This window comes from Euprymna scolopes, chromosome 14 (assembly GCF_053919585.1).
Source record: "Euprymna scolopes isolate OS-2025 chromosome 14, ASM5391958v1, whole genome shotgun sequence".
NCBI lineage: Eukaryota > Metazoa > Mollusca > Cephalopoda > Sepiida > Sepiolidae > Euprymna > Euprymna scolopes.
The window spans coordinates 60880611-60905915 of NC_136495.1; the positions used below are offsets into that span (position 1 = coordinate 60880611).

At 34.5% G+C, this 25305-nt stretch overlaps 1 protein-coding gene across 2 annotated transcripts in view; it reads right to left on the reverse strand.

Moving 5' to 3' along the window:
- Nucleotides 1–507: 507 nt before the first annotated feature.
- The window catches only part of LOC145293044 (para-nitrobenzyl esterase-like), a 78879-nt gene continuing 54081 nt past the window's right edge, over nt 508–25305 (reverse strand). For both annotated transcript variants that reach the window (XM_080139354.1, XM_080139353.1), the window contains exons 2-5: nt 14849–15861; nt 6538–6841; nt 5056–5130; nt 508–1321 (exon numbers count right to left, since the gene is read on the reverse strand). In XM_080139354.1, coding sequence (XP_079995480.1) covers nt 768–1321; nt 5056–5130; nt 6538–6841; nt 14849–15757 — 1842 coding nt within the window. In that variant the 5' untranslated portion in view covers nt 15758–15861 and the 3' untranslated portion in view covers nt 508–767. The remainder of the gene's footprint in view (nt 1322–5055; nt 5131–6537; nt 6842–14848; nt 15862–25305) is intronic.

Sequence of the window (25305 nt, forward strand, 5' to 3'; positions counted from 1 at the left end):
AGTTGTTGGTTAATTTTCTGCTTTCAGATGTCTTTTCTCGCGTTCTGACCTCACATTTGAACCCTTTAAGTCTATTTTCAGGAATACAAACTTTTAACTGGCCAGCGACGGACGGTGAAAGAAAATTTCTCCAAGAACCAATGTCAAAATCAGTTCAGCCCGAATAGGATGACATTCATCGAAAAGGAAAAGCACAGCTTTGAGAATTTATCTTTGCAAATTTTTGTTGAGGCATTTTTTTGTTTTCCATTTCATTTTTAAAGTTCTATTTCATTTTAAGAACTTTCAAGTACAGTTGCGTAATTATGTTGAAAGTGGAGAAACAATAACAGTTTATGTAAGAAAACAATGTACAAAAAAACAAAAAACAAAAAAAAAAAACGATTTTCTTGCGTTTTCTCCAGCATATCCAATGTGATATCCTCATTTGCTTTGAGATTACTTTCATTTTCAAATTTCAACCTTGAATTCCATTCAGCCAACAAAGCTAAAGTTTATGAGATATTCTTTGGGGTGGAGGGGCTTAAGATTCACAGATCAATTCAAGTCTACATGAATCACTTTTTTTGATCCCAGCGTTTAAGTTCTGTCAGCTATTATGGAAGATAGGGCAAAAATGCAAAGATATAACCATTTTCGTTTTTTTTTTTCTTTTAAAGAAAAAAAAACAAACAAAAAAAAAACAGCCAATGAAAACCGTATTGCCTAATCGATGCCAATTTGTTTTTTTTTTTTAGATTAAAATTCCAAATCATCTTGTTAACTTTTTAGACAATCTTATGCTGCGACCAGAAAGCACATTCTCTCTGATGGTAATTTGCTTCAACTGTAATCACGTTGTCAGAAATTAGTGCTGTTGTGTTGGGCATTTTGCTAGTGGACGGGTGGCCGGTTTTGATGAGCGAGAAGCCCTCTTTCCAGAGTTGTTGCAGTTCAGACAAGAAAAGGTTGTGTCTTGTATCTTTGTCATTTTGAGGAGGACATTTTATGTGATTGGATGATGTGTGATTGGTGAATGAAGATGGTTCCGGTAGAGAAGAGTTGTTGGTTCTGTTCCTCTCCGATGGCAAGATGGAATGAGGATGGATGATTGAATAATAAACAGGGAAATTCGCATTTGACAACAGTTTCTGAGCTCGGCACATTCGGATGTCGAGCAACATTGCTTCTAACATTTCTTCGTTGCTTATGTTACGTTTAGCATACATCTTAGCAAGTTCTTCGATGGATTGAGCATTTAGTTTAAATTGAGATGCAATTGTGTTAAATAAGTTGCCATCAGGATAGTTCTCGGAGCATAGGTTATGCCAATTGGAAAATGCTGAAAGAAAAGGAAAATTATACAATTTATTTCTAGATATAGTATGAAAGCCCCCGTAGAAATATATATTTTAATTTCATTTGTCCACATAAAATGTTATAAACAGAATATTTTATGCATAAAGTTTCTGTATTTACTTCAATGCTCAGTATGCGAGTAGAGTTAGGTAGTAAGTTATATATATATATATATATATATATATATATATATATATAATTACTATAATTATTTTAATACCTACAGACACTATTGTTTCATCCTTTTGGGAATCATCAGTGCACAGAGTCACAATTACTGCTGGTCTGAAGATTCGAACTGACTCCATTAGCAAGGAATAAACCACACGACTAACGTTAACCATGGAAATTGCAATTAACGTTTATATAAAACTTAAGTGTCATTCAAGACGGCTGAGGGTGATCTTATGATTTTGACATCATCTGTGCATATATATAATTATTTACTATGATTATTAGATACCTATAGACACTATGATTTCATCCTTTCGGGAATCATCAGTGCAGGGTGTCACGATTAACACCATTTGATAGATTCGAACCCGTCGACAGAATCCATCCCTGGCTTCATTAGCAAGGACCTAATCCATTTGGCTACCGTAAACCGCGAGAAATGTTGAATACACACACATACATCCACACACATCTTAAGTTTAGTTAGTTAACCAATCAGATTCATCACTGTTCCCGCCTACGGGTTATTTTTTTTCAGGCAAAGGTTCGGCTTACTTTTATTTCCTCAAACTTTATTCAGTTTTGAACAGGAATGACATCCTTTTTGTGAATTAAAAGACCTATTTACATGTGCGTACTTGGAGGACTTTTCTTACTAAACTAATATAACACTGAAAATAAAAAATAAGAAAAAGTACTAATGTAGTATTGGGAATGCCAGCTTAATTGCTATATAGGTAGTTTTAGAAATAGAAAGTTATATAAGCATATTTTGATTTCCCATCAGTGAGTTAGCAAGGTCAGAAGGTTAGGTTTGACTGACATCAAACTCAAGTCACCCTTGAACGACCTAAATAGAATGTATCAGAAATTAAGGGGTGACACGGGAATTGTGGGTAGGCTTTCGGTTGACGACCACATGGGCTGAGAGTTGGTCTAGGCAGCAGATGAAGCAGATGGGAATTTGGGTCCCTCCCCGACAACCAGGGTCCGAGATGTAGGCTTGCTTTGAATAAAAGATTGAAGCTTCATCCCATCTTGTTCATTAATGAATCTGTTTGCAGTACCACTTCCTCAGCAAGATGGCAGACCAGCGACCAGAAGGCATCATCCGCTGGCCAAGGCAAGCACGTATGTTCACATTACATTTGCACATACATGTCTCGAAAACCTTCCAAGGCAAAAGAAACTGTAAGAAGAACACACACACATAACAGTGAACTGTACGTAAGAGCGCACGCACACGCACACACACACACACACACACACACACACTTATCACTAACATGTGCATGTTAAAACAAGGTTATCTTTTAAGTCACAAAAAGGAGGAGTCACCCATCCCCAAAACTGAACAAAAAGAGAGTTTCCTGAAGCCAGCTAAACATTTGACTACTTGCACCTGCCATTTTTCAAGATGACGGATATTGACTATAGTTAACAGCTTTAAATACGTTAAGAAATGAAGGTTTAGCAATCCAATTGAGCCTATTAGTTGAAGTTATGCAACACTTTACCCACCTACTGGCAAATCAGAAGAGCTCTTTACTCAAAGTCCACAATATACGGTGTTTGGTCAAAATTCGTTCCTGATATTAAACTGCATCCGTGACATAACTTCCGATGAGATGTTCAAATTTCTTATATTCAGTAGTTTCATTTTCTCAGCACTTAACTGTTATCGAACGATAAAACTATGTTCAAGCAAACAAACTATGCATCGTATAGTACAAAAAACATTTCATTATATTTCCCAAAGAAAAACATCAATTTGATTATTTTACTCCAAATAATCAAGAGACAAAATAATCAATAAAACTATAAAGTTGAGTTTTTTTTTCTTGCTCTGACATTGACATTAAAAGTCTACTTTTTCTATTTAAAAATTATTAAAACAAAATTTTTAATATACTCAGTTATGGATATGTGAGCAACTACATGAAGGTTAACTAATTTGTAAATTTCTTTGAAAAATGATCAGTAAATACTTAATTTTTTTTTATCGTTTTTTTATTAGATGATTAGTTTTATCTCATTATTATCCTAAATTCTATTCATGCATAGTTTCTATGCAGAATGTAGAAACTATGCATGAATAGAATTCAGGATAATATATATATATGACCTGTATGCGAAAAGTCTACCAAATTCCTCTAAATATGTTGAAATTTGATATTTAGGGTATTTTAATCTGTAGCAAACATTCAATTTGGTTTTTAGCAGGTATTTTACCTGCTAAGAAGCCGAAATTGCAGAAAAGAAAACATTGACCTTAGCTTGGCATAAGTTGACTATACCTGACTTTTCCAACCCCAAATATGCGCTAATTAAAAGTTATGTTAAATTTTATTTTTTGCAGGTTTTGTATTCTTAAAACATATGCTAACAGATACGACTAGAAGGCTATATGTTTGGGTTTCAATTCGAGTTGATGACACTAAGCCATTTCTTTTAAACTTTTGAAATCACTAATTCTCTAAATTATTCCCTATAAATTATATTGTACCTTATATAGATGTTAGGTACAAATATAGTGTAGTAGAAACAAATAGAACTCTTTTCTTGTGCGTCAGTGCCTCCCCTGACTGTGCGATATGGCACATGCTGACCAATCAGAGGCATAGCGCAGGGATCTTCCTTACCCCCTTAAGGAACTATAACTGCTTCCGTCCCAGACAAGAAAAACTCTTACCTTTTCCAGCGAGACGTCAAGGAGAGCAAACCTGTTTCCTCACTCTCTCTCTCTGCCTACATCGGTATCAACGGTCCCCACTTGGGAATAACTACCGGGCAAAAGCAGACGAGTTCTATCCCAGCTATAGCTAAATGGCATCTTGCCTTACTTCAATAAACCTTTTCCTTGCAAGTTTTACGAAGTCGTTTGTTCGTTTATTCAGTAGCTTGTGTTGAAATATTTATTTTATTAGGGAGTGCCCGAAAAGCATTAACTCAACTCCCTAAAATAGATATTAGGTCCAAATAATATAGATATTAGGTCCAAATAATATAGATATTAGGTACAAATAATATAGATATTAGGTACAAATAATATAGATATTAGGTACAAATAATATAGATATTAGGTACAAATAATATAAATTATTATATTGTACCTAATATATAGATATTAGGTACAATATAATAATTTATAGAGAATTGACTCTATAATATGAAACGTGCATGAATAAAAATATGATATTTAAGTGTATTTTACGACAAGGCATCGCCGGGTGGCCTGCTAGTTTTATATTTTCAGAAAAATAAGATTACTTGGTTGAATACTTATTTTTGTAAAATATATTATTTAAAATAAAAATTAATACACAACTTTTCTTTAACACCTATTTTATTACTTATTTTTAACTAAAACAAAAAGTCTTTACTATTAGTATCAGGAACAAATTTTGACATAACACCGTTTACTGCGGTAGTTCTTTTGGTTTGCTCATTTACTTGATGTATGCAAACGATCTCTACTCTTATGCTATGATTCGACATTGCACTTTCATAAGTATTGGAATTTAAAAAAAATAGCTATTATACCAATCATGACAGGAACTTCAGGTCCTTTTTCTTCAATTTGTCCTCTATCGTCAACAGCACTCAGCAGGGTTTGACCTTTAGATAACAAAACAAAATATATTTTAACGAGGTTTTTGAGATTATTTCATTTTAATTTAAAAAATAAATTTTAATGTTGACATTAAGAAAAACTTTAAAAAATAATTGTTTTTGTATGTTTTTAAAATGTTTGAGATGAGAATTGATATCTTATTTTTGGTTTTTATTCACAAAGTTTCGGCCGATCTACACCGTCTTTATGTGTATCTTGACAATAACTCTTATTGGATTCAAAATACGTAACGTGTTTATGAAATGGAAAGACAATATCAATCCTCAGCTAAAAAAAAAAAAAAAAAAAAAAAAAAAAAAAAAATCAAATCGGTACAGATCTAAATTAATGTAAAAATAGAAACGATTCAACTTTATTTGTTTCATGAACACATCACATATTTTGAATTCTAATGATAGATCAATTTTTCCAACAAACCATTTGTTGGAAAAATTTTTTTTTTTTTCCACGTTTCAACCAGTGTAAAGATACAACTGAATAAGGTTAGAGGTTACATCGGTCAAAATGTGAGAATAACAACCAAAAGGAGAAAAGCAGTCCAAACAATCCAAATAAATACAGTTGTTTTTCTATTTTAAATGTTAACTTATTTTTAAGCGATTTTGTGGAGAATTCTCGGTTTTGTTTGGGATTGAACGAGGAACTATGTCCGCCACAAAAAAAGTAATATGGCGTTTATTTTATTATTTTTTTTTTTACATATTATAATATCTATATTTCGAAGTGAGGATCAAAGAGTATGCTCGGCATTAACGGATAAAGTAATGATAAAAATAAAACTCAAAATACCATAGACGTAATTATTTCAGATGAACATGTAATTACATTTTTTTTTTTTTGCTGCATATCAGCCTTTTCAAGCTTCCAGTAATTTTGGTAAGTTTTACGCTTCAAGTTGTTTATATTTTCAAATATTTAATAGTGCTTGATTTTGGAGTTTTGCAAAGAAAAAAAATATTAAGGTTTAGTGCATTTTAGATCAGGAAGTCTATATCTTCAGATGGCCTGATCTGGTAGCACCAAGTACACTTCTATCAAAGATAAAAAAATTGATATCAACTTTTAAATATAAAAAAATGATTAAGTTAATGTCTACCTTCCTGTTTACATTCTTTTTAGACCTGCGGTGAATGTATTTTTAACTCTGATATGAATTTAAAAAAATTTTGTTTGTTTTCCTGAAGTGCAATTAAATTTTCATTTGGCCTTGAGGATTTTACCATGTAAAATAAATAATCAAATAGCCGACATGGTGTCTTCAGTTTTTCAATGTAACTTTATATTGCTCTGTAATTATATTGAGCTCTCTAACCCAGAGTTTCCCTAAAAGTACCCTACATCCAACTTTGATATACTATAATATATGTACATATAAAAAAATGAGTATATACCATCAATGATCAACGGAAAATAGTGATTTTGAGGTAGAATTTCTTGCTGTTGGTTTTCCAAACGATGAGCTGTTGCTGCCATTACGATTTCATCTCCTTTTAATTTCCTCAAACATTCTGCATTTTTGTGGCAGCCTGTCCGTGAAAGAAAGTCATTGTTCATTCGAGTAGCCTGGGGAAGTGATCGAATAGGTAGAAAGGCTGGATTGATAGCCAGCATCCTCTGGAACAAGCCACGAGATTTCGGACTGGTCAAAAGGCCCAACATGACTTCTGTGCCTGATGACTCTCCGTATACAGTCACCTACAAATGAAAGTTGAACAAGGCAAATGAAAGTTGAACAAGGCAAATGAAAGTTGAACAAGGCAAATGAAAGTTGAACAAGGCAAATGAAAGTTGTATGGCGGTTACCATAAATTTTAACGACGTTTGAAATAGGGTCACCATTTCGGTCGGTCCCCTTTTTGGGGCACCGCCGACATTAGAGAGAGAACAAGAGTGCTGAAAAAGAATGGTTGTGGAAAAGAAAACACCGGTTATAATTAAGTGTGACGAGACTTTAAGATTGATGTTTTACAAAGGTTTCCAAGATATAGGGTACAAAGAGGATGGTACATTTCTTTGATAAAAGTCTTTACCCAGGGAAACTGGTCCATCACATGTTGATGCTTCTATCGTTTCCGCATGTCTGAGAGAGATTTCTTCTTTGTATCTCCCTCCAGGACAGTCTTCTATTCCGATTGGCTGAAACCTCTGGTGACATTGAGAGAAGAAAGGAATGGAAAAGTAGAAGAGTAGGGAGAAAGAGAGAAATAAAGGAAGCATACCGTAGCAGCATCATAGTAGTAGTTCACTACAGTTGAACAAATGAAAGTTGAACAGCCAAATGAAAGTTGAACAGACAGCGTGAATTTTATAAGATAAAAGTCGCCAAAATAAGATTTTTACGTCATTTCATGTTAGATATTATCTCGGTAGCATATAAAAATAAGAGTGAGCAAGCCGAGAAGCAGCGGGAAAAAAAGCTTTTGCCGGACATACAGAAAAAATGCACACACAAAAAACACATTTTCGCTTTTATATATATATATATATATATATATATATACCGGCGTTGCCCGCGTGTTTGGAGGTGTGCGTGTTGAGGGAGGGGAGTTAAAAAAATAAAATAAAAGTAAAATGTTAAACTTCTTTAAAAAATCGGAAAAACGAAAAAAAAAAAAAAAAAAAAAAAAAAAACTGCCTGGCATCGCCTGTGCAGAAAAAAAGTTTGGGTAGGTAGGTAAGATCGAACCGGAACCTTGAGGCGAAGGTGGAAAACAATCCTGACTTGTAACCCACTCGCCCACCATGGCAGAGTAACAGAAAAGTGATTTTAATTAAACTTAAATGCGCGATTTTAATGATAATGAGGTCAAACATATCTTGCAGTCGGCTTTCGTCGAGAGGCTGGTTTTTTGTTTTCTTTCCAACTTTGGTTGTTTGTTTTTCCAAGATGTTGGGGAGGAGGAAACCATCTCTCTATAAAAAAGGGAGTGTCCCAATGAATAGCAATTGTCTGATATAAGAGGTTTCCCCCTGCATTGATCAAACTTTATTGCTTTTCTGGACGTTCCTGCCACGAGTGCCGGGAAACTGCTGATACAGATTTGCTTTTTTATACTAAAAAACAAAAAGACGCGGTGATTGAAAAAAAATCTCAAAAATAGCATTTAGAAGTAGGGCAAATTAAAGATAGATGTGACCTCCATTCGTAACTCATATGATTTAGACAGTATATAAAGTTTTAAGATGGAGTGACCCGAACTTTTGCTGGACATACACAAAAAGTGCACACACACATTTTCGCTTTTATATATATATATATATATATATATATATATATATACACTAGCGAGGGGTACCCGGCATTGCCCGGGTGTTCGGAGGTGTGTGTGGTAACTCCGGGGGTGGGGTGGGGGGTTAAAAAAAAAAAAGAAAAGTAAGTATGAGGATCAAACCCGAACTGTTGAGGCAAAATTGTAAATTAAAGTGTGAAAAAAAAAAGTGCGACGTTAACCATTGCCCCACCGCGAGATGCTAACGGAAACACGTTTGAATTTATTTAATTACTTGGATTTGGCAGGTGCCCGTTTTAATGAGTTAATGAGGTCAAGTTTGACTGCGGGATTTCATTTACTGCTGAACGCTTTCCCCCCCCCCCCCAAGATGTTATAGGAAAAAGACTAACCCACATGCGGCGAACGACAAATGTTGAATATTTATCTTCCTGAAATCGAGCAAATTAAATAGACAGGCGAGCTTCGTTGTTAACTTTGAGATATTACAATTTATATGTGATATAAAAAGTTTTAAAGCGAGCGACCGCTTCTCTGAAAAAAGCCTTTTGTAGACACACAGAAAAAGTGAACACACATACATTTTCACTTTTATATTTATAGATAGATATAGATCTTTTGCGCATTGACATGAATATTTTCATGAGTTTTATGAGCCTTACAACTTCCATGCTGGTTCATAACAAATTAGAAGCAAGTGTTTTGTTTGTGATACCATTACTAGAAGATTATTGTACAGGGTCAATGGCATACCTCTTTCTCCTTTGGTTTTTCAACAGAGACCTCCCTTCCTTTCCTAAATGTATTGCCTTCACCACGACTGAGGAGCTCCATCTATCTTCTTTATGGTAATCCTCCAGAATATCAGAGAGGCTAACAAGTGCTACACCTTGCCCAAGAGTGACCCAGAATTGTGCAAGGCAGAAGTGTTCATCCCCCTGAGGTGTTCTACATATACACTTACCTGAATACATACATTGCCTAATTATTCGCAAATGGTCACCTATTTGTACTCGCCGGGCTCAACGTTGCTTAACTTTGGTGATTTAACAAGAACTTGTGTCCGTGTGATTATGCCGGACATTTAACTCCTGGTTAAACAACATGGCAGCAATTAAAACGGATGTTAAACAAAATGACTATGTAGGTATTAACAAAGGTAATGGTGTAGATTGGCCTCCCTTTGTAAACAAAGGGAGGCCAATCTACAGCAATCTACAATCTTGACAATATTACCGCTTCAGGTCAGAGAAAACCTGGGAATAATAGCGACTAAAACATACCTCACCACACCCACTGCCCCTTTTAAAAAGTTCCTATTGTTTGTAGTTTTAAGTCATAGCTTAATCTAATATATAAACGGCTATATGTCTGTCTGTTGGTCTCCATGTTTTCAAACTGTCCTCTGAAACTAAAAGTCGCAGAGCAGCACTAGGGACCTCATATGATTGGATTTTTTTATGGCCCATTCTTTGATGGGTCTTTAACCAGTTAAAATTGTTTTTTTTAAGGGGGTCAAAAAAAATGGGTCAAACTTGAAAAAAAAAAAAAAATCGTTAAACATTTTGTACATTTATCTTAGTTTATTTTTAATCAGTTTATGTGTGTGTCACGTTGGTACAATGGTAACATCACCAGCTTTTAATGCTATAGTTTCGATTTCGATTCTAGCTGAGGGCACCAAAATACTTTTTATTTTTATTTTTTTACTTTTAAAATCATGACTAATATGTACAAAATCTGGATAAATTAAAATATATTTAAGCGTATTTTACAACTGGGCAAAGCCCCCCCCCTCCCTGCTAGTTATAAAAAAAAAATTATTTTTTTTAACTATGGTAGCATTGGCATGCCTAAATTTTCTTTCTTAAAATTGTACGCTTGCGGAACTCTACAGCGAGGCTGTTTCCCAGCTGACTACAACACGGTCTTTTCTTGATGGTAGTTTCAATGTAAAAAAAATTCTTGTTGAGCAATCTTATTAAATAATCAAATTCTACCAAATTTTCACCAACCACCATTATTTTGAGTGGCCTTTGGGCCTTGGTAAGCCATGACTCCCTTGTATATATAAAACAAAGATAATAAATGCACAAATTAAAAAAAAAAAATTTTTTTTAAATAAGCCATAAAAATAAATGTCAGGTAAAATCCTAGCAGTTAAATATAAAAAAATTAAAATAAACAAGTAAAATTAAAGACGAAAGTGCACAAATGTTTTTTTTTTGGTGAAAACACCAACTTATAGTCTTAATTCCTTTTATTTTGGAAATCTGTCAAGTAATCTTTTCAAATAAGAAAACATTTGCAAAGGAAACAATTAACGAATTTTTGAGTTAATGACAATAGCATGAAAAAGAAATTGACAGCAGCTTATTACAGACAGATCAGCCTGGAGCGTACAATAGTTAACATATTTTAACAAGTAGGAGGAAAACATTCCACCAACACTACAGCAATAAATCTGAAAAATTCAGACAGATGTGTCCCAATTTTAGATTAATAAAAAAAATCACTTGTTCTTCCAGAGTAAAAATAGTTACAACTAAAATAAAAAAAGCCTCGTGTAGAAACTAGCAAGGCTCGTGTCTTGGCGTTTCCTGGAGTAAATCTAAAATAATTTCATTAAAAAATAGAAATATTAGAGTATTAATTCTGAGAAAAAAAAAAGCAGGAAACAACTCTTTTCACTATAAGTGATTTAGTTGATTAAAATAGGATTCATTCATATTTCGGTGTTGATTTGTGAAAAATATAAAATTGTGATTACTTTAATAAAAATAAATTTGAGAATAATTTATTCAGCATTTCCCATTTTAGTTTAGTGTTCGGTAATCACATTATGGCATACGATTGTAGCCATTAAAATTATCCTATAAAGAATAAGTCCTGGTGAAACTGGTTATTGGTAATGTTTTTATGTGCAAGTAACAGTTACTACGACTTCTTCAATGTAAGATTATTTTGTGAGAGTCAGTTATGCCAGAATTAATGTAGAGAATTATGAAATCATTTGAAGGAGACTTATAATTTCTGTAAACATGCATCAATTATAGGCATAAGTGTTACCATATTAGAATTCTACATAGCGCTTGTTAAAGAGCTATTATATCTTTAAGTAGATGGCAGGGGGTGGGGAGTTGACATTACTTTAGCATATAGATTTAGCATTTTCATACACCAAAGCATAAAAATGGTGTCAAAATGCACAGTAAGCTCATTGCAAGTCAAACCTTTTGTCAAAGCATTTCTCTAGAAGGGTAATCTAATATATAAAAGGCTATACGTCTGTGTTTCCATATTTTCAACCGCTATCACTTACGAAACAGCAGCGTTAGGGGCCTGAAATGACTGGATTTTTTATGGATCATTCTTTATGATTCCAAATAGTAGCCCCTTACGTCCAAATGGTAATGTCTTGTTTGGGGTAAAAACAGTTAAAAAATAAAATAAAAATGAATAATTATCAATCCACTTGAGATCGCCGGTGACATTTAAAGCTGGCAAAAAGACTTAGATCAGAAACAAAAATGTGTCAATAATATATGGTTAAAGACCAATTAAAATAGTTTTCAAGGAGTCAAAATTAAAAAAGTCGTTGTACATTTTGTACATTCATCTTAGTTTATTTTTAATTTTGAATCAGTTCATGTACGCATCATGTTGGTACTGTGGTAACGTCACCAGCTTTAAATGCTATAGTTTTGCTTTCGGTTCTAGCTGATGGCACCCAAATACTTTATTTTTTACTTTAGAAATCATGACTATAATAATATATACGAAATCTGGATGAATTAAAATATCATATTTAAGCGTATTTTATGACCAGGCAAAGCCGGCGCACCTCTCCCCGCTAGTCTCATTATATGAAACTCGTTTCCCTACTAAGTTGAATAGCTTGCATAAGGCTACAGTCATGTTGGCACATTTATTGTCATTAGGTCACCAAAGTTAAATGACGTTGAGCCTGGTTCATACCAAATGAGTGATCATTTGAGAATACCAGATGCTGAATGTGAGGAGACGATACCTTCACGAGGTCCTCTCTGCAAAAAATAAACGTTCTGACTTGTTCAATTGTCACTAAAGCCTTGTAAATTGACAAACTACAAATAAGTTTTCCTCTACATCTTCCTCAACAATTACGGCTGTACAAAAGAACATAAAAAGAACGCTGGAGTCCCTCAGGGATCCATCCTGGGCCCAACTCTTTTCCTGATTTACATTAATGATCTTTCAAATCACATCCTTACATCATTCGTAGACATTTATGCTGATGACACTACCATCTATGGTAGCACATCTAAGAGCATAAATGACAAAGTTCTCCGATTCTCTCTCCTGATCTTGAGCATGTGGTACAATGGAGAATAGAGTGGCTGGTTACTTTTAATGCATCTAAAACCAAGCTTCTATCTTTAGATCAACGTTCTGATCCACATCTGGCATCAACTGAAATAAATGGCTCTCGTCTTGGGGAGGCCTCATGTTTTGACAAGCTTCTGGGCTTGACCTTTAGTCCTGATCTCAAATGGAACATGGAAATCAAATCTGTTGCCAAGGCCACTGGAAAAATGGTGGGATCCTTCTAGCGATCCAGTAGATATCTCACTGTTGATGCAATTCTCTATCTATATAAGAGCCGGGTATGTCCAAGGATAGAGTACTGTTGCCACATCTGGGCAGGAGCTGCTAGAAAGGACTTACCTGCCTTGATAGAGTTCAAAATAGACTTTGTAGCCTCGTAGGAGATGTCCTTTTCTCTTCCCTGCAACCTGTATCTCACAGAAAAGATGTTGCGAGTTTGCTTTATCGTTATTTTCATGACAAGTGCTCGACTGAGCTTCAATCTATGGTCCCTCCTCGCCAAACTTTCACAAGAAACACTTGTCTAGCTGAAAACACTATCAATAATTTCCCCCACTCTTTATCTGTGCCTAAACCTAAACGTAGATTCCATGCACAAAGCTTCTTTCTTAGAAGTGTACACCTATGAAACAGTCTTCTGTTTTCCTGCTTTCCAGCTGACTACAATCTGATTGTCTTCAAGTCCAATGTAAACAAGTTCTTGATGAGCCGTTCCACTTAAGTTAACAAATTTACCAAATTTCCATTACTAACGATTGCTATATTGTCCAATTGACTACTGTACACTTTTAAACCTTATCCTCGAGTGGTCTCTGGGCCTTGATAAGTGGTTATGCCTATGTAAAAAAAAAAAAAAAAAAAAATTCAGGATCTGAAATCTACGCCCCAAATAGTTTAGTTATATCTTGTATTCTGCTGGTTTCTGAGCTCCTTGTTTTTTTTTTTCTTGAGGTGTAAGCTGCACTTGACTTGATATACTTGTATGGCTATTATTGACGTTATTATTCATTTTTATTTTATTTTATTTTTTTTTTAACTGTTTTTACCCCAAACAAGACATTACCACTTGGATGTAAGGGGCTACTATTTGAACTCGTGTCTGACAGAGGATTGTTGGAGAGTTGATCAGTGAGATGTCTGTTTAACATTACATTGAAACCTCTGTAGGTTAGTAGAGTCAGGAAAGAAAACAGGGAGGGAATTCCAAAGTCTTGCAGTTTGAGGAAAGGAACTATTAGAATAGAAAGCTTTCTGGCATTTAATAACCTTAACAGTAAAGGGGTGGGGTTTTGCAACTTGTCTGGTTAGTTGGGAATATATACGTTGGGGGGAGGGCATAAGTGCTATGAGTTTATGAAGACATTTCATTAAACTACTTGCGAAACAGATACAGCAGTGGGACTATAGGACAGAGGTCGGACCTTGGCAAATAGTGCAGGACCCATTAGATTTGAGATTCTTTTTTGGACCCTGTTTAAAAGTGAGACATGGTAGCTGCACCAGCCCAGATATGGCAATAATACTCCATGCATGGGTGAATTGTAGCTTTGTAAAAATATATTATACACTCTAGTGTAAGTAATTTTCTAGCATGATAAAGGAAACCCAACTTCGTTACAGCAACCTTGGCAATGTCCTAGATATGTTTGTTCCAATTCATGTTGCCTGTGAATGTTAAGCCAAGAAGTTTGAAGGATGGGCTCTCAGGTAGTGTCATTGCAATCGGTGGTTGAGAAGGTTTTTTAGTTGAAGGAAAGAAGTTTACTCTTAGTAGCATTACATGTCAACAACCATTTATGGCCCTATTCAATTACAGAGGGTCGTTTTCTACCATTTCATTGGATATATGTACATTCGTTTTTCTCTCATGTCTATTATAGAGTGTGGTGTCATCAACAAATATATCCATCTCAAACATAATTTTATCAGAGAAGTTATATCAGAAATAATAAAGCTCCAGGGGTTGACCATCGAAATACATCTGCACACTTTAATCAAATTTTGTTTGTTGGGACATTATCCTAATGGTAGTGAAAGAGTTAAGCAAATATATGAAAGAAAAAAAAAAAAAGAAAAAAAAAGATAAAAAGAAAGAAATAATTACCTCACTGCGATTTCCACCAAAGTGTTCAATATTTTTTTGAATCCATTCTAAAGCCATAATTTGATCCAAGAGGCCAAAATTCCCTGTGAAATTTTCCATACTGTCTTTTTGAGACAGATTTCGAGTTGCCAAAAATCCGAAAACATCAAGTCTGTAATTGACGCTAACAAAAACTGCTTGGGCTTTGTTGACATAGTGACGAATAAATTCAAATGATTTCTGTGGCGTATCCTTTCCAAAGGATTGCTTCTCACCTTGCATCATCACAACAACTGGCAATTGCGGCTTACTGTCATCGTAGCTCTGCGGCATCCAAACATTCAGATACAAACAATCTTCACTTCCAATGACTTTTGCACGAACAGTGTCCATTTGAAAGCAGGCATTTGGATAGGAGGTAGCTATGTGGGTTTCTTCCCAGCATCGACCATTAGGCATCTGGTTGGAGCTAGGAGCTTTCCATCTTTGGCTTCCAACAGGTGGCATAGCATATGGTATTCCACGGAAAACCCAACTTCCATCTTGGTATTCTCCTTTCATAGGCCCACATGATGTGTGAACAAGGGGTTGGCGTGCACCATAATGGCCAGATTGAATAGCCTGATGGACGATGTTGGTGGTTGCAATAATTGTGATGCAGAACAAAGCAAGTAGTACCATGATAACGATGCAAAAAAGGAACGTAGCCTTTTTGGAGCGCCAGTAACGCTGCTGGGAGCAGTGGTAGGGATAGGAAGAATACTGGGGTCCTTCAGGGAGTAGGTGATCAAAAGCATTGTCTGGGGCCATTATCACAATGATCGGCATCGGATTATGATGCTTTCGAGTAGATTTCTCGGGTTCAGTTGGGGAGGATGCGTCTGAATTACTGTCTAGGCTTTGTTCACGTGTAATCACATTAGGTGCCATAGTATCTGTTGGTACCCACTGACTGTATGTCTCACACCCACGTTTACTACCCTGTAGCAAGTGTGATTTTGATGCGAGGTCAAGATTGTGTTGATCAATGTGACCTGAAAGATAAAAACGAAAAATAAAAATAAAAAAAATGATTAAATCAGCAAAACTATAGAATTGAAAACGAAACAAAAATGTGGTATCATGTTTCAGGCTCCTGAAATTCTATGCTAGAATTGTTCTTGAGGTGTAATGGATAAAGTAATTGGTAAAATTCAGTTGTAAATTACACTCTTATGAATGTTCAAGATATGAAAAATACAATTGTGGGGCCTGGCCCATTGTGCAGATAGAGGCATCGAGTCTCTACGGTTCCAGGTGAGTATTGTCTGAAAATAGCAGTTTCAATCCTATATAAGCAGGCCAGAGGATTAGTCGGCCAAAATGTGGTGACATGACAACTATGGAAAGCAGTAATTACTGAGGATAAGTTACAAAATTCGGCATTCCTATCCCATCGTGGTTAATCACCTGAAGAAAACCAGAGGACGAGTTTGCCGAAATATGGTAAAACTACTATAAAGATGAGAACAGTTCGCAAAAAAAAAAAAAAAGTACTTATGAATTACTTAATATTTCTCCCTTGTCATGACCAACTAAACGAGAGCATGTTACCCTGATGGATTAAATAAAAGGTTCCATTCGAAATTCCATGTAGATTCCCAAGTTCAAAAAGATATAACCTCAGACCTTCTTCAGGTGTAACAGTCACAATGAAAGACTTAAAAAAAAGTCCTTTCAGTTAGCAGCATCATAAAATTTGTAAACAAATACATTTAAACAATATAATTTATTCCACTCTCAGCAGTAGGTTAGTTAGCTTAGATGGCAAGATATCCGGCACCAGTTGATAGCGGCCTGGCTGTCGTGGTTCATTCCCTCACTATGTCTAGCCACACTGATGAGTTATGAAAAAGCTGTCTAGATGACTGTCAATTGTCATCAGTGAAAATTTAAAACTGTAAACAAATGAGGCATTCTTTGACAGTCGACAATGCATACATAAATATTGAGATTTCACTTATGGTTTGTAACTGACAGCCAAATGATTAGAAGCATCGATTCTTGAGCTTGGATCTCTGCTTGCCTATCTTACTACACTGACGAGCTGTGATACAGCAAAAAATTATGTATCATACATATATATACTAGCAGGCTGCCTTGCAAATCTTTATCTTCACTTTTGGCCTGTCATACATTACGTCATCTGCTATGACGTAATGTATGATCCCATAGCATATATACATATATATATATATATATATATATATATATATATATATATATATGTGTGTGTGTGTGCGCGCGCTATGACGTCATTGTCAACAAATAAACACCAAACAGACAACCATATGGATTTATTACAATAGATATCGTGTGTGTGTATATGTATGTATATATATATATATATATATATATATATATATATATATATATATATATATAGGTGTGTGTGTACTAGCAGATAGCCCAGCGTTGACTGGTTGAAAAATATGCATAATATTAGGTTGGTGCAAAAATAATGTCATTTTTTGACATTAAGTTGAACATCAAAAACGACATTATTTTTGCACCAACCTAATATTATATTTTGATTCGTACAAAATTCTTATAAACAGAAATACCCAAAGGCATTAAACGTAATGTCAAATTCATTATAAAAAAATGAACTTAAAAGAACACGTTGTGTTTTCCGGCCACACATGTGCATTCATGAAGCAGTTGACCAACAGTTAAAAATCCGACCTCCCGCCCCACGCACCAATTTTGCAATTTTGCCCCCTTAAAAGCCCTTTGTACCCGATGAAATAGAATTAAAGAATTTTTTCACATGTCTGAATTCTCTATATATCAAATTTGTTGAATATATAGGTTGAAAAGTGTCCTCACACACTCACTTATAGTTTATTTTTGCAAGGAGTTATTACTAGGGCTGTGACTGCAAAATATTTTTTTCATTCTCTTGATTACAGTATTTATTAGACACAGTAAGACAGTCAATCAACTGAGAACCCCATCAGTCTACATAAAAACATAAGATATTAACAGATATATACTCAAGAGTCAAAACAATGAAAATAATATGCTGTTGTCACAGCCCTAGTTATCGCTTATCAAAGTCCGAAGGCTACTCAAAGATGAGGGTTAACAAAATAATCACGGAGACAACAGCTTAGTGACTGTTGGTGGTGGAAATTGGACAGAATTTGATTTAAGGAGTCGGGATATCAAAACCTTTTTACATTGTAGTCGGCTGGAAAGCCTGCCAGCAGAACAGAGTTCCACTAGCCAACAGTTCTAGGAAAGAAGCTTTGGTCATGGAATCTATGTTCAGATTTATGTACAGATAGAGTACAGGAAATTATTGGTAGTGATTGTAGCTAGACGAGTGCTTTTTATGAAAATTTGGCTTGGAGGAGGGCATAGATTGGAGCCTAGACGAACACTTACCATGAAAATTACAATAGAGAAGAGAAAGATCTCGTTTCATAAATAATGCCTAGAACAAAAACTGAGCTATTTTCCAAAAAGGTAAAGGAAAGAAAAAAAAAAAAAAAAAAAAAGTCCACTTCCTCATTTTAATATCCATAACAAATATGAAAAAAAAAAATTTAAGAAGAATGGCAGTTTGTTGACAGTAATTAAAGAATAACCAGAAATTATTACCATAATTATTGTTGCCAATTACAATAATAACTCCGTGTTGATGCCATGCCAAGTGGACACATAACAAATAACAATCATGAATGACAAGAAACAGCAACAGCTTGTTTTCATTCACAAAACCAGTCCTGGCGTTTTGTTTCTATCCATTAGAAAACTAAAACATTCGTTTGGTTTATAAGTGCAAACAACGCTGACCCAAAGGGGTTAATACCTCCCACACTGAGACTATTCTTTGTAAATAAACCAAAACGTATTTTTCTTTTGTCAGTTTTGTAAATTTAGAGAATTATCCAATTCTAATGAAACCAACATTTACCCAAGAAACTATTTTATAAAGAACCAGACGATCGTTTGGCTTTTGGAAGCTATTGTTTAATATTTTCAAAACTATTCAGATTGAAAAAGTACTATTAATTATTGGACTTCTTTATGGGATGAGTAAGTTGTATATTTATTTATATGCGAACTATTATCCTATTTTTTTTATAGTTGTTGAAATTCCAATAATTTATAGGAACAGCACAATTGAAGATCAGATAACAAAAATTTGGATTTATAAGAAAAAAAAAAAACAGGTAGGAACAGCACAATTGAAGATCAGATAACAAAAATTTGGATTTATAAAAAAAAAACAAAAAAAAACAACAAAAAAAAAAAACAATCTTGATCGCCCTTCCGGGCCTGTGTTGCAGTGGCGAGAGAAGTTGAATCTCTACAGTGAGACTTCTGAAGATAGCGGTTTCAATCCTACCTAAAAGCCGGCCAGAGGATTAGTTGGGCAAAATGTGGTGAGACGACAACTAAAGAAAGCAGTAATAACTGAGGATACAGTTAAGAGATTTAGCATTCCTATCCTGTCGCGGTTAACCACGTGACGAAAGTTAGAATAGTTGGCCGAAACAACTATAAAGATGAGGATAACAGTCCGCAAACAAACAAATATGGAAAAATACTGTCCAAGCAAAGCAATGGCTGGATATTCAGACTGATCATTCGAGAACAGTGCTGAGGTGGTATGCTGACAAATGATGCGGATAGCTCATATCCCAAATTTGGCAGTCGTCCTAGTAAACATAAAAATGATCAACTAACTAGTTTTGTTCAATAGAGTTGGAAATATTAGAATTCAATGTATTCACCATTTTTTTCATAGAAAAAAAGAGTGTTCAAAGTGAATGCTGTGTTTTCTCAGTTGATGAAAAATAACACTAGATGGATAATTTAGATCGATGCAACTGTTTCAACTGTGAAAGTATTTTGCAGCCCTCTCTCTCTCTCTCTATATATATATATATATACATACACAGTCTTGGAAGTTTTTTTTAACCTTTAAAGCTATACAAAAAAAAAAAAAAAAAAAAAATTAATTTTCATTTTCTATCATTCGTTAGAAAACTATTTCAGTAAGTCATTTAATAACCTGCAATCACTGCATCAACTTGCTCTCTCAAAATCACTATAGTACTAGTGGTAATTTAAGGGATCATCAGTTGTTTAACATAAAACACTGTTTCAGGGATTTAAAAACACAACTGTATTTTAAATCACGGCTCCCCAGCAGTGTTGATCAAACACCACCTTCCTTAATCTTAAGACGACATGTTACACCTATTAGATCTAGTTTCATATTCTTAATTTGGCTAACCTATTCATGTTATAAAAATGCATTCCTTACCTGTGAGATTCATCTGTTTCCAAATTCAAAATGGATATATTTTTTAATTTACCAGTCTTATATTTATACGATTAGGATTAATCCATTTGACTACTTATCACCCCCACTATGATTAGTACTTATATATATTACTAGCAGATGTACCTGGTGCTTCCCGATATTAAACGTAATGTTAAATTCTTTAAGTAATAAAAAAAAGACAAAAAAAAAGACAGTAGGTCAAGTAAAATAACCATTAGGTCAGCTTGTCACGATTTTTAAGTATTTTTAAACCTACTTATTCTTGATAAGGAAACTCATGTGGCTGATTCACAAATGCACAGTCGTGAAACAGTTGACAAATAAAAATCCGATGACCCCCCCCCCGACAATTTTTCAATTTTGATCCCTTAACAGCCTTTTTTCCAGATGAAAACAGATTAAAGTTTTTTAAATGTCTGAATACCCTTAAAACCAAATGTCAAATCTATAGATAAAACATTCATTGAGTATATAGGTTGAGAGTTGTCCTCACACTCACACACACTTTCATAGATAAATAGATATACGAGAGGAGACATGTATAAACCACTTCATTCCAGAGTCAAAAGCTGCATAGACAGCAGCAGGTAGAAGCTGTCCAAAACGATGAAAGATGCAAACATCAGCAGGCAAGGTTTTGGCCTCTGTATTTTGAGATGTGCAAGGTATTTTGGTCATAGATTTTCCTTTGAGAAAAAACCATCAATAGCAAATATTACAAAGCATTATTGATGGTTTTGAAGAAAAAAAATAACAATACACCGTGTTCGATCCAAAAACTAATCTCCGAGCGTATATACCATTCACTTGACAAAGCAGGGGAGGGTAGAGCGGCAGCTCTAGATATATCTAAGGCTTTTGACAGGGTATGACACGAAGGTCTTCTCAGGAAAATGAGATCATACGGTATCACTGGAAGAATACTTAACAATTAAATCCTTCTTAGAGAAAAATCCAGGTTCTCCTCAATGGCCGTACATCTAAACAATATGATATAAATGCGGGAGTACCTCAGGGGTCTATCCTTGGACCTCTATTATTCCTAATATTCATAAATGACCTCCCTGACAAAATTGTCTGTGAGATGGGTATATATGATGATGATACCACGCTCTATAACAGACACAACAGGAAAACAAATGAACGCATATCTAAAGGAATGGCAGAAACACTAGGGGATCACCTCCAATCTGTAGTGGAATGGGGACAAAAATGGATGGTCACATTCAATGCTGCAAAGACTGAACTTGTTTCCTTCAATAACTACAAGAAACCTTCTCTACCACCAATAGGAATGGCCAAAGACTATCTGAAAGCACATCTTTCAAACTCCTCGGCCTAACATTCACAGAAACATGAATTGGAACAATTACATTGAGAGCATTGCCAGGACCGCTGCAAAAAAGGTAGGTTCTCTCTACCATGCTAGAAAGCTACTAATGCCTGAAAGTATCCTGTACATCTATTAGGCCACCATTTGCCCATGTATGGAGTATTGTTGCCATATTTGGGCTGGTGCATCTGCTACTAGTCTCACTCCTAGACAAGGTTCAAAAGAGAGTCTCCAACCTAATAGGTCCTGAACTATCATCCAAGGTTCAGTCTGTCCCATCGACGCAATGTAGCATCCCTCTGCCTGTTCTACAAGTACTTTAACGGTGAATGTTCCGACGAACTGCAAGCACTTATGCCCCCGCTATGTAAATCCCCCCCGACAAACCCGATAAGCAGCAAAATCCCACCCTTCACAGTTGAGATCCCTAGATGTAAGAGAGCCTTCTACTCCAGTAGTTTCTTCCCCAGAACCGCTAGACTTTGGCACTCCCTGCCAGGTTCCTGCTTCCTCAACTGTACTGACATGCAGAAGTTCAAGTATAAATCGACATCTTGCTACCCAACTCCCCACCTAGTACCCCTGTAGCATGTGTCCCTAATAGTAGCCCCCTACATCAAAGTGGCAATGTGCCTTGTTGGGGGGGGGGGAGAAAAATAAAAAAGAAAAAGAAAACTACATGAATTACATTTAAAATTGTTTCCACACCCACATTCTCTAGATCTGACGTCCACCCACTACCAGTTGTTTGCAGACGACAAAAGAATGCTCCAGGGATAGGGAAAAAAAATTTGCTTTAACTGTTAAAAAAAAAAAAAAAAAAAAAAATTTTGTTAGAAGCGTTGGGATCAGTGTAGCATATAACCCTAAAAAGATTTTTTTTTTTATTACAAAGGAGTCCTCACTTATCAAGGCCCGGAGGCCACTCGAGAATAAGGGTTGATAAGAGTACAGTAGTCAATAGGAAAATGTAATCGCTAATAGAGAAAATTTGGTAAACTGGATTGCTTAAGGTGAACTTGGAGACAACCACGTTGTAGTCAGTTGGAAAGCATATTGATGAATCAAGTCGAATTGTGTAGAAATGTTTTATTTGTTAGGTCCGGAACTTATTGTGTGAATTACTATTGGATTTAAAGAAATTGTTTAACTTTACGAGACATTCTTATATAAAAGATTTAGTGATTTTTTTTTTTTTTTTTTTTTTTTTAAAGATGTAAAAAAATATTTTAGAAGCTTGAAAATAAAAGAATCGGTAAAAAAAAAAAAAAAAAAAAAAAAAAAAAAAAAAATGAACACCGACTTTTTGACACGTTCAATTTTCACAAAGTCAAAAGATTTCAGAATACATTATGCTGTCATAATAACTCCCTCCCATCCGCCACATTTTCTTTCTATCCTCAAATTTTACTTTGTAACCATTTTTTTAGAGTTAAAATTTGAGACATTTTCGATGTTCAAGCATAATGTTGCATAGAATTATTACTTTTTTAAAACTAAACTTAAATATGACGTCATGCCAAAGCTATAATTATTTCGTTATGGTAATGTTTTAAACTTAATTTATAAGAAAGTCCAAGTAGCAATGTTCGACTGAAGATCAAAGTTTCAGTTTCGATTTCCAATCATGTCATCTACTTTATTTGTTGGGAATTTATTATTTACTATTAATGTAATACTATTGGGGCCTGTGAAAATTCCACAGCAGCATCTTTCATATATAATATAGTGCTCCTGGGCATTCAGTGGACGGTTAGCGTGAATGAAAATCTTGTGATATTGTAACCCTTTTGTTAAAACTGTAAAAATATTTATCCAAGTAATTTGGTTAATGTAGTGTCAGAATATATCCAATTATTATGGTGGTTTATCTCCAATATCCTTATAGACATTCTGTAACATATTTCCATTGTATGGACGCCCAGCGCGAACAGAAACTCCACGATATTATACCATCTTTAGACAGAACAGATACTACCCTTGGATTCTTGCAAGAAGACCAAGAAGGTATATTTTAGTTTCATATACAGCCCAAAAGCGACATCATTTTTTAAAAGCATTTGGTTTTTTTTACATTGTATCTTCGGTGATCGGGAGATCCTACTTATTAAAAAGGAGTGTAGAAGTTGCTAACATACTAGGACATTAAATTAGCGTATTTATATATTAATTTAATGTTTGTAGTACGTTATCACTTATCCTCCTTTTTAATAAATAGGATCTCCCGATCGAATAATTTTTAATCTGGAAACCGTGACACATGTACGTTAAAAGGTATTACAGTATTAAATAGACTAGCGGGATCAGTGGACTCATATGTAATATATTAATGTTGGCATTCTGCAGATGGTCAGTGTAAATGGAGACACTCTGATATTGTAACTTGTTAAAACTGCAAAAGTATTTATCTAAGCTAGCAGGAACGCCAGTCGTAAAGTACACTTAAATATATTTTAATTCTTGCATATTTCGTATATATTATTATACAGTTAATGTTCTATCGATTTTTAGATATTATAAAGTTGCGATTTCAAAAATCGCAAAATATCCATATGACTTGGGTCATTAGCTTGAATCAAAACCAAAACTTATGAAAAAAAAAAAAAATTATATATATAACTTGAGTTCCTTCAGCTATAATCGAAACCGAAACCAAAACTTACAAAGAATTCTTGGTAAAATTATTACAAGAAATGGAAGTATAACAAATGACACTCACTCGGATGTAAGCGTCACACACAAAATAAATAACACATACGCTATCCTATTAATAGATAGAGTAAAAGTAGTTAAAACTTTTAGAAATGGAGAATCTCTGATATTTCGAAATCAGACAAATTCCGCAATGTATTTACGTTTTTTTTTTTTTTTTTTTTTAAATGCGACTAATGGACAAACACGCAGAATCTATTTATACAAAAGAGAAAGCAATATTTGAAGAGTTGGAAAAAAAAAAAAAGTCAGGAGACTTCTAGAACATGGCTTCAATCATTCATTCCAGCCCTCACACAAGTAGGTTCGGAGGTAGATAGTATTGACTATATGTACAGTACAAATTATCTGTGAAAATTTATTATTCGTAAAGGTTAAGGACAGCATTTATTTTTAGTCTGAAAACCAAAGATCAAGCCTTGCAGTGTTATCACGCCATGGTTGTAAAGAGAATCATTAGAATTCCATTATTAACTCTTATGTCTCTTTGCCATTGCACTATGAAATGGAGATTTTCTCAATCTATATAACGCTATAGCATTTTATGCCCGTACGTACGTTCTCACCTTTCATACATTTACAAAAAAAATGAGATCGTTCGAACAATGTTGTTTGATTAATTAATCTAATGTCTCCAAAGTAAAAAAAAAAAAAAGAAACCGTACTTTATTTTTAAAATTAATTTTTCCCCAAATCAAATTATAATACCATCGATTAAAACAGTATAATTTCAAATAAATAGATTTCAAAATGTAACATTCGTTTTGAGTTTAAGAATATTTCACTGACAATTATTTTTTTTATTGTAAAAAGAATATTTTAAGAAAATAAATCCCTACAAGTTTGAACAAAGTTCAAATAATTTGTTCTGTCTTTGGTCAATGAAAGAAATTCTTGTAGACAGAGGTCAGTTTTATTTTTGCTCCAATACAGAGTGTCCTTTTTTTTAAAGTTGATTTTCCCCACAGAGTAAAGCATGTAACTAATGTTACAAAACTCATTTCTCCGAGAAAACAAGAGGAAAATTCATATGTTGTCACCATAATTACAAAGAAAAAAGAAAAAAAAAAAAACTAAAATAAATAAAACGGA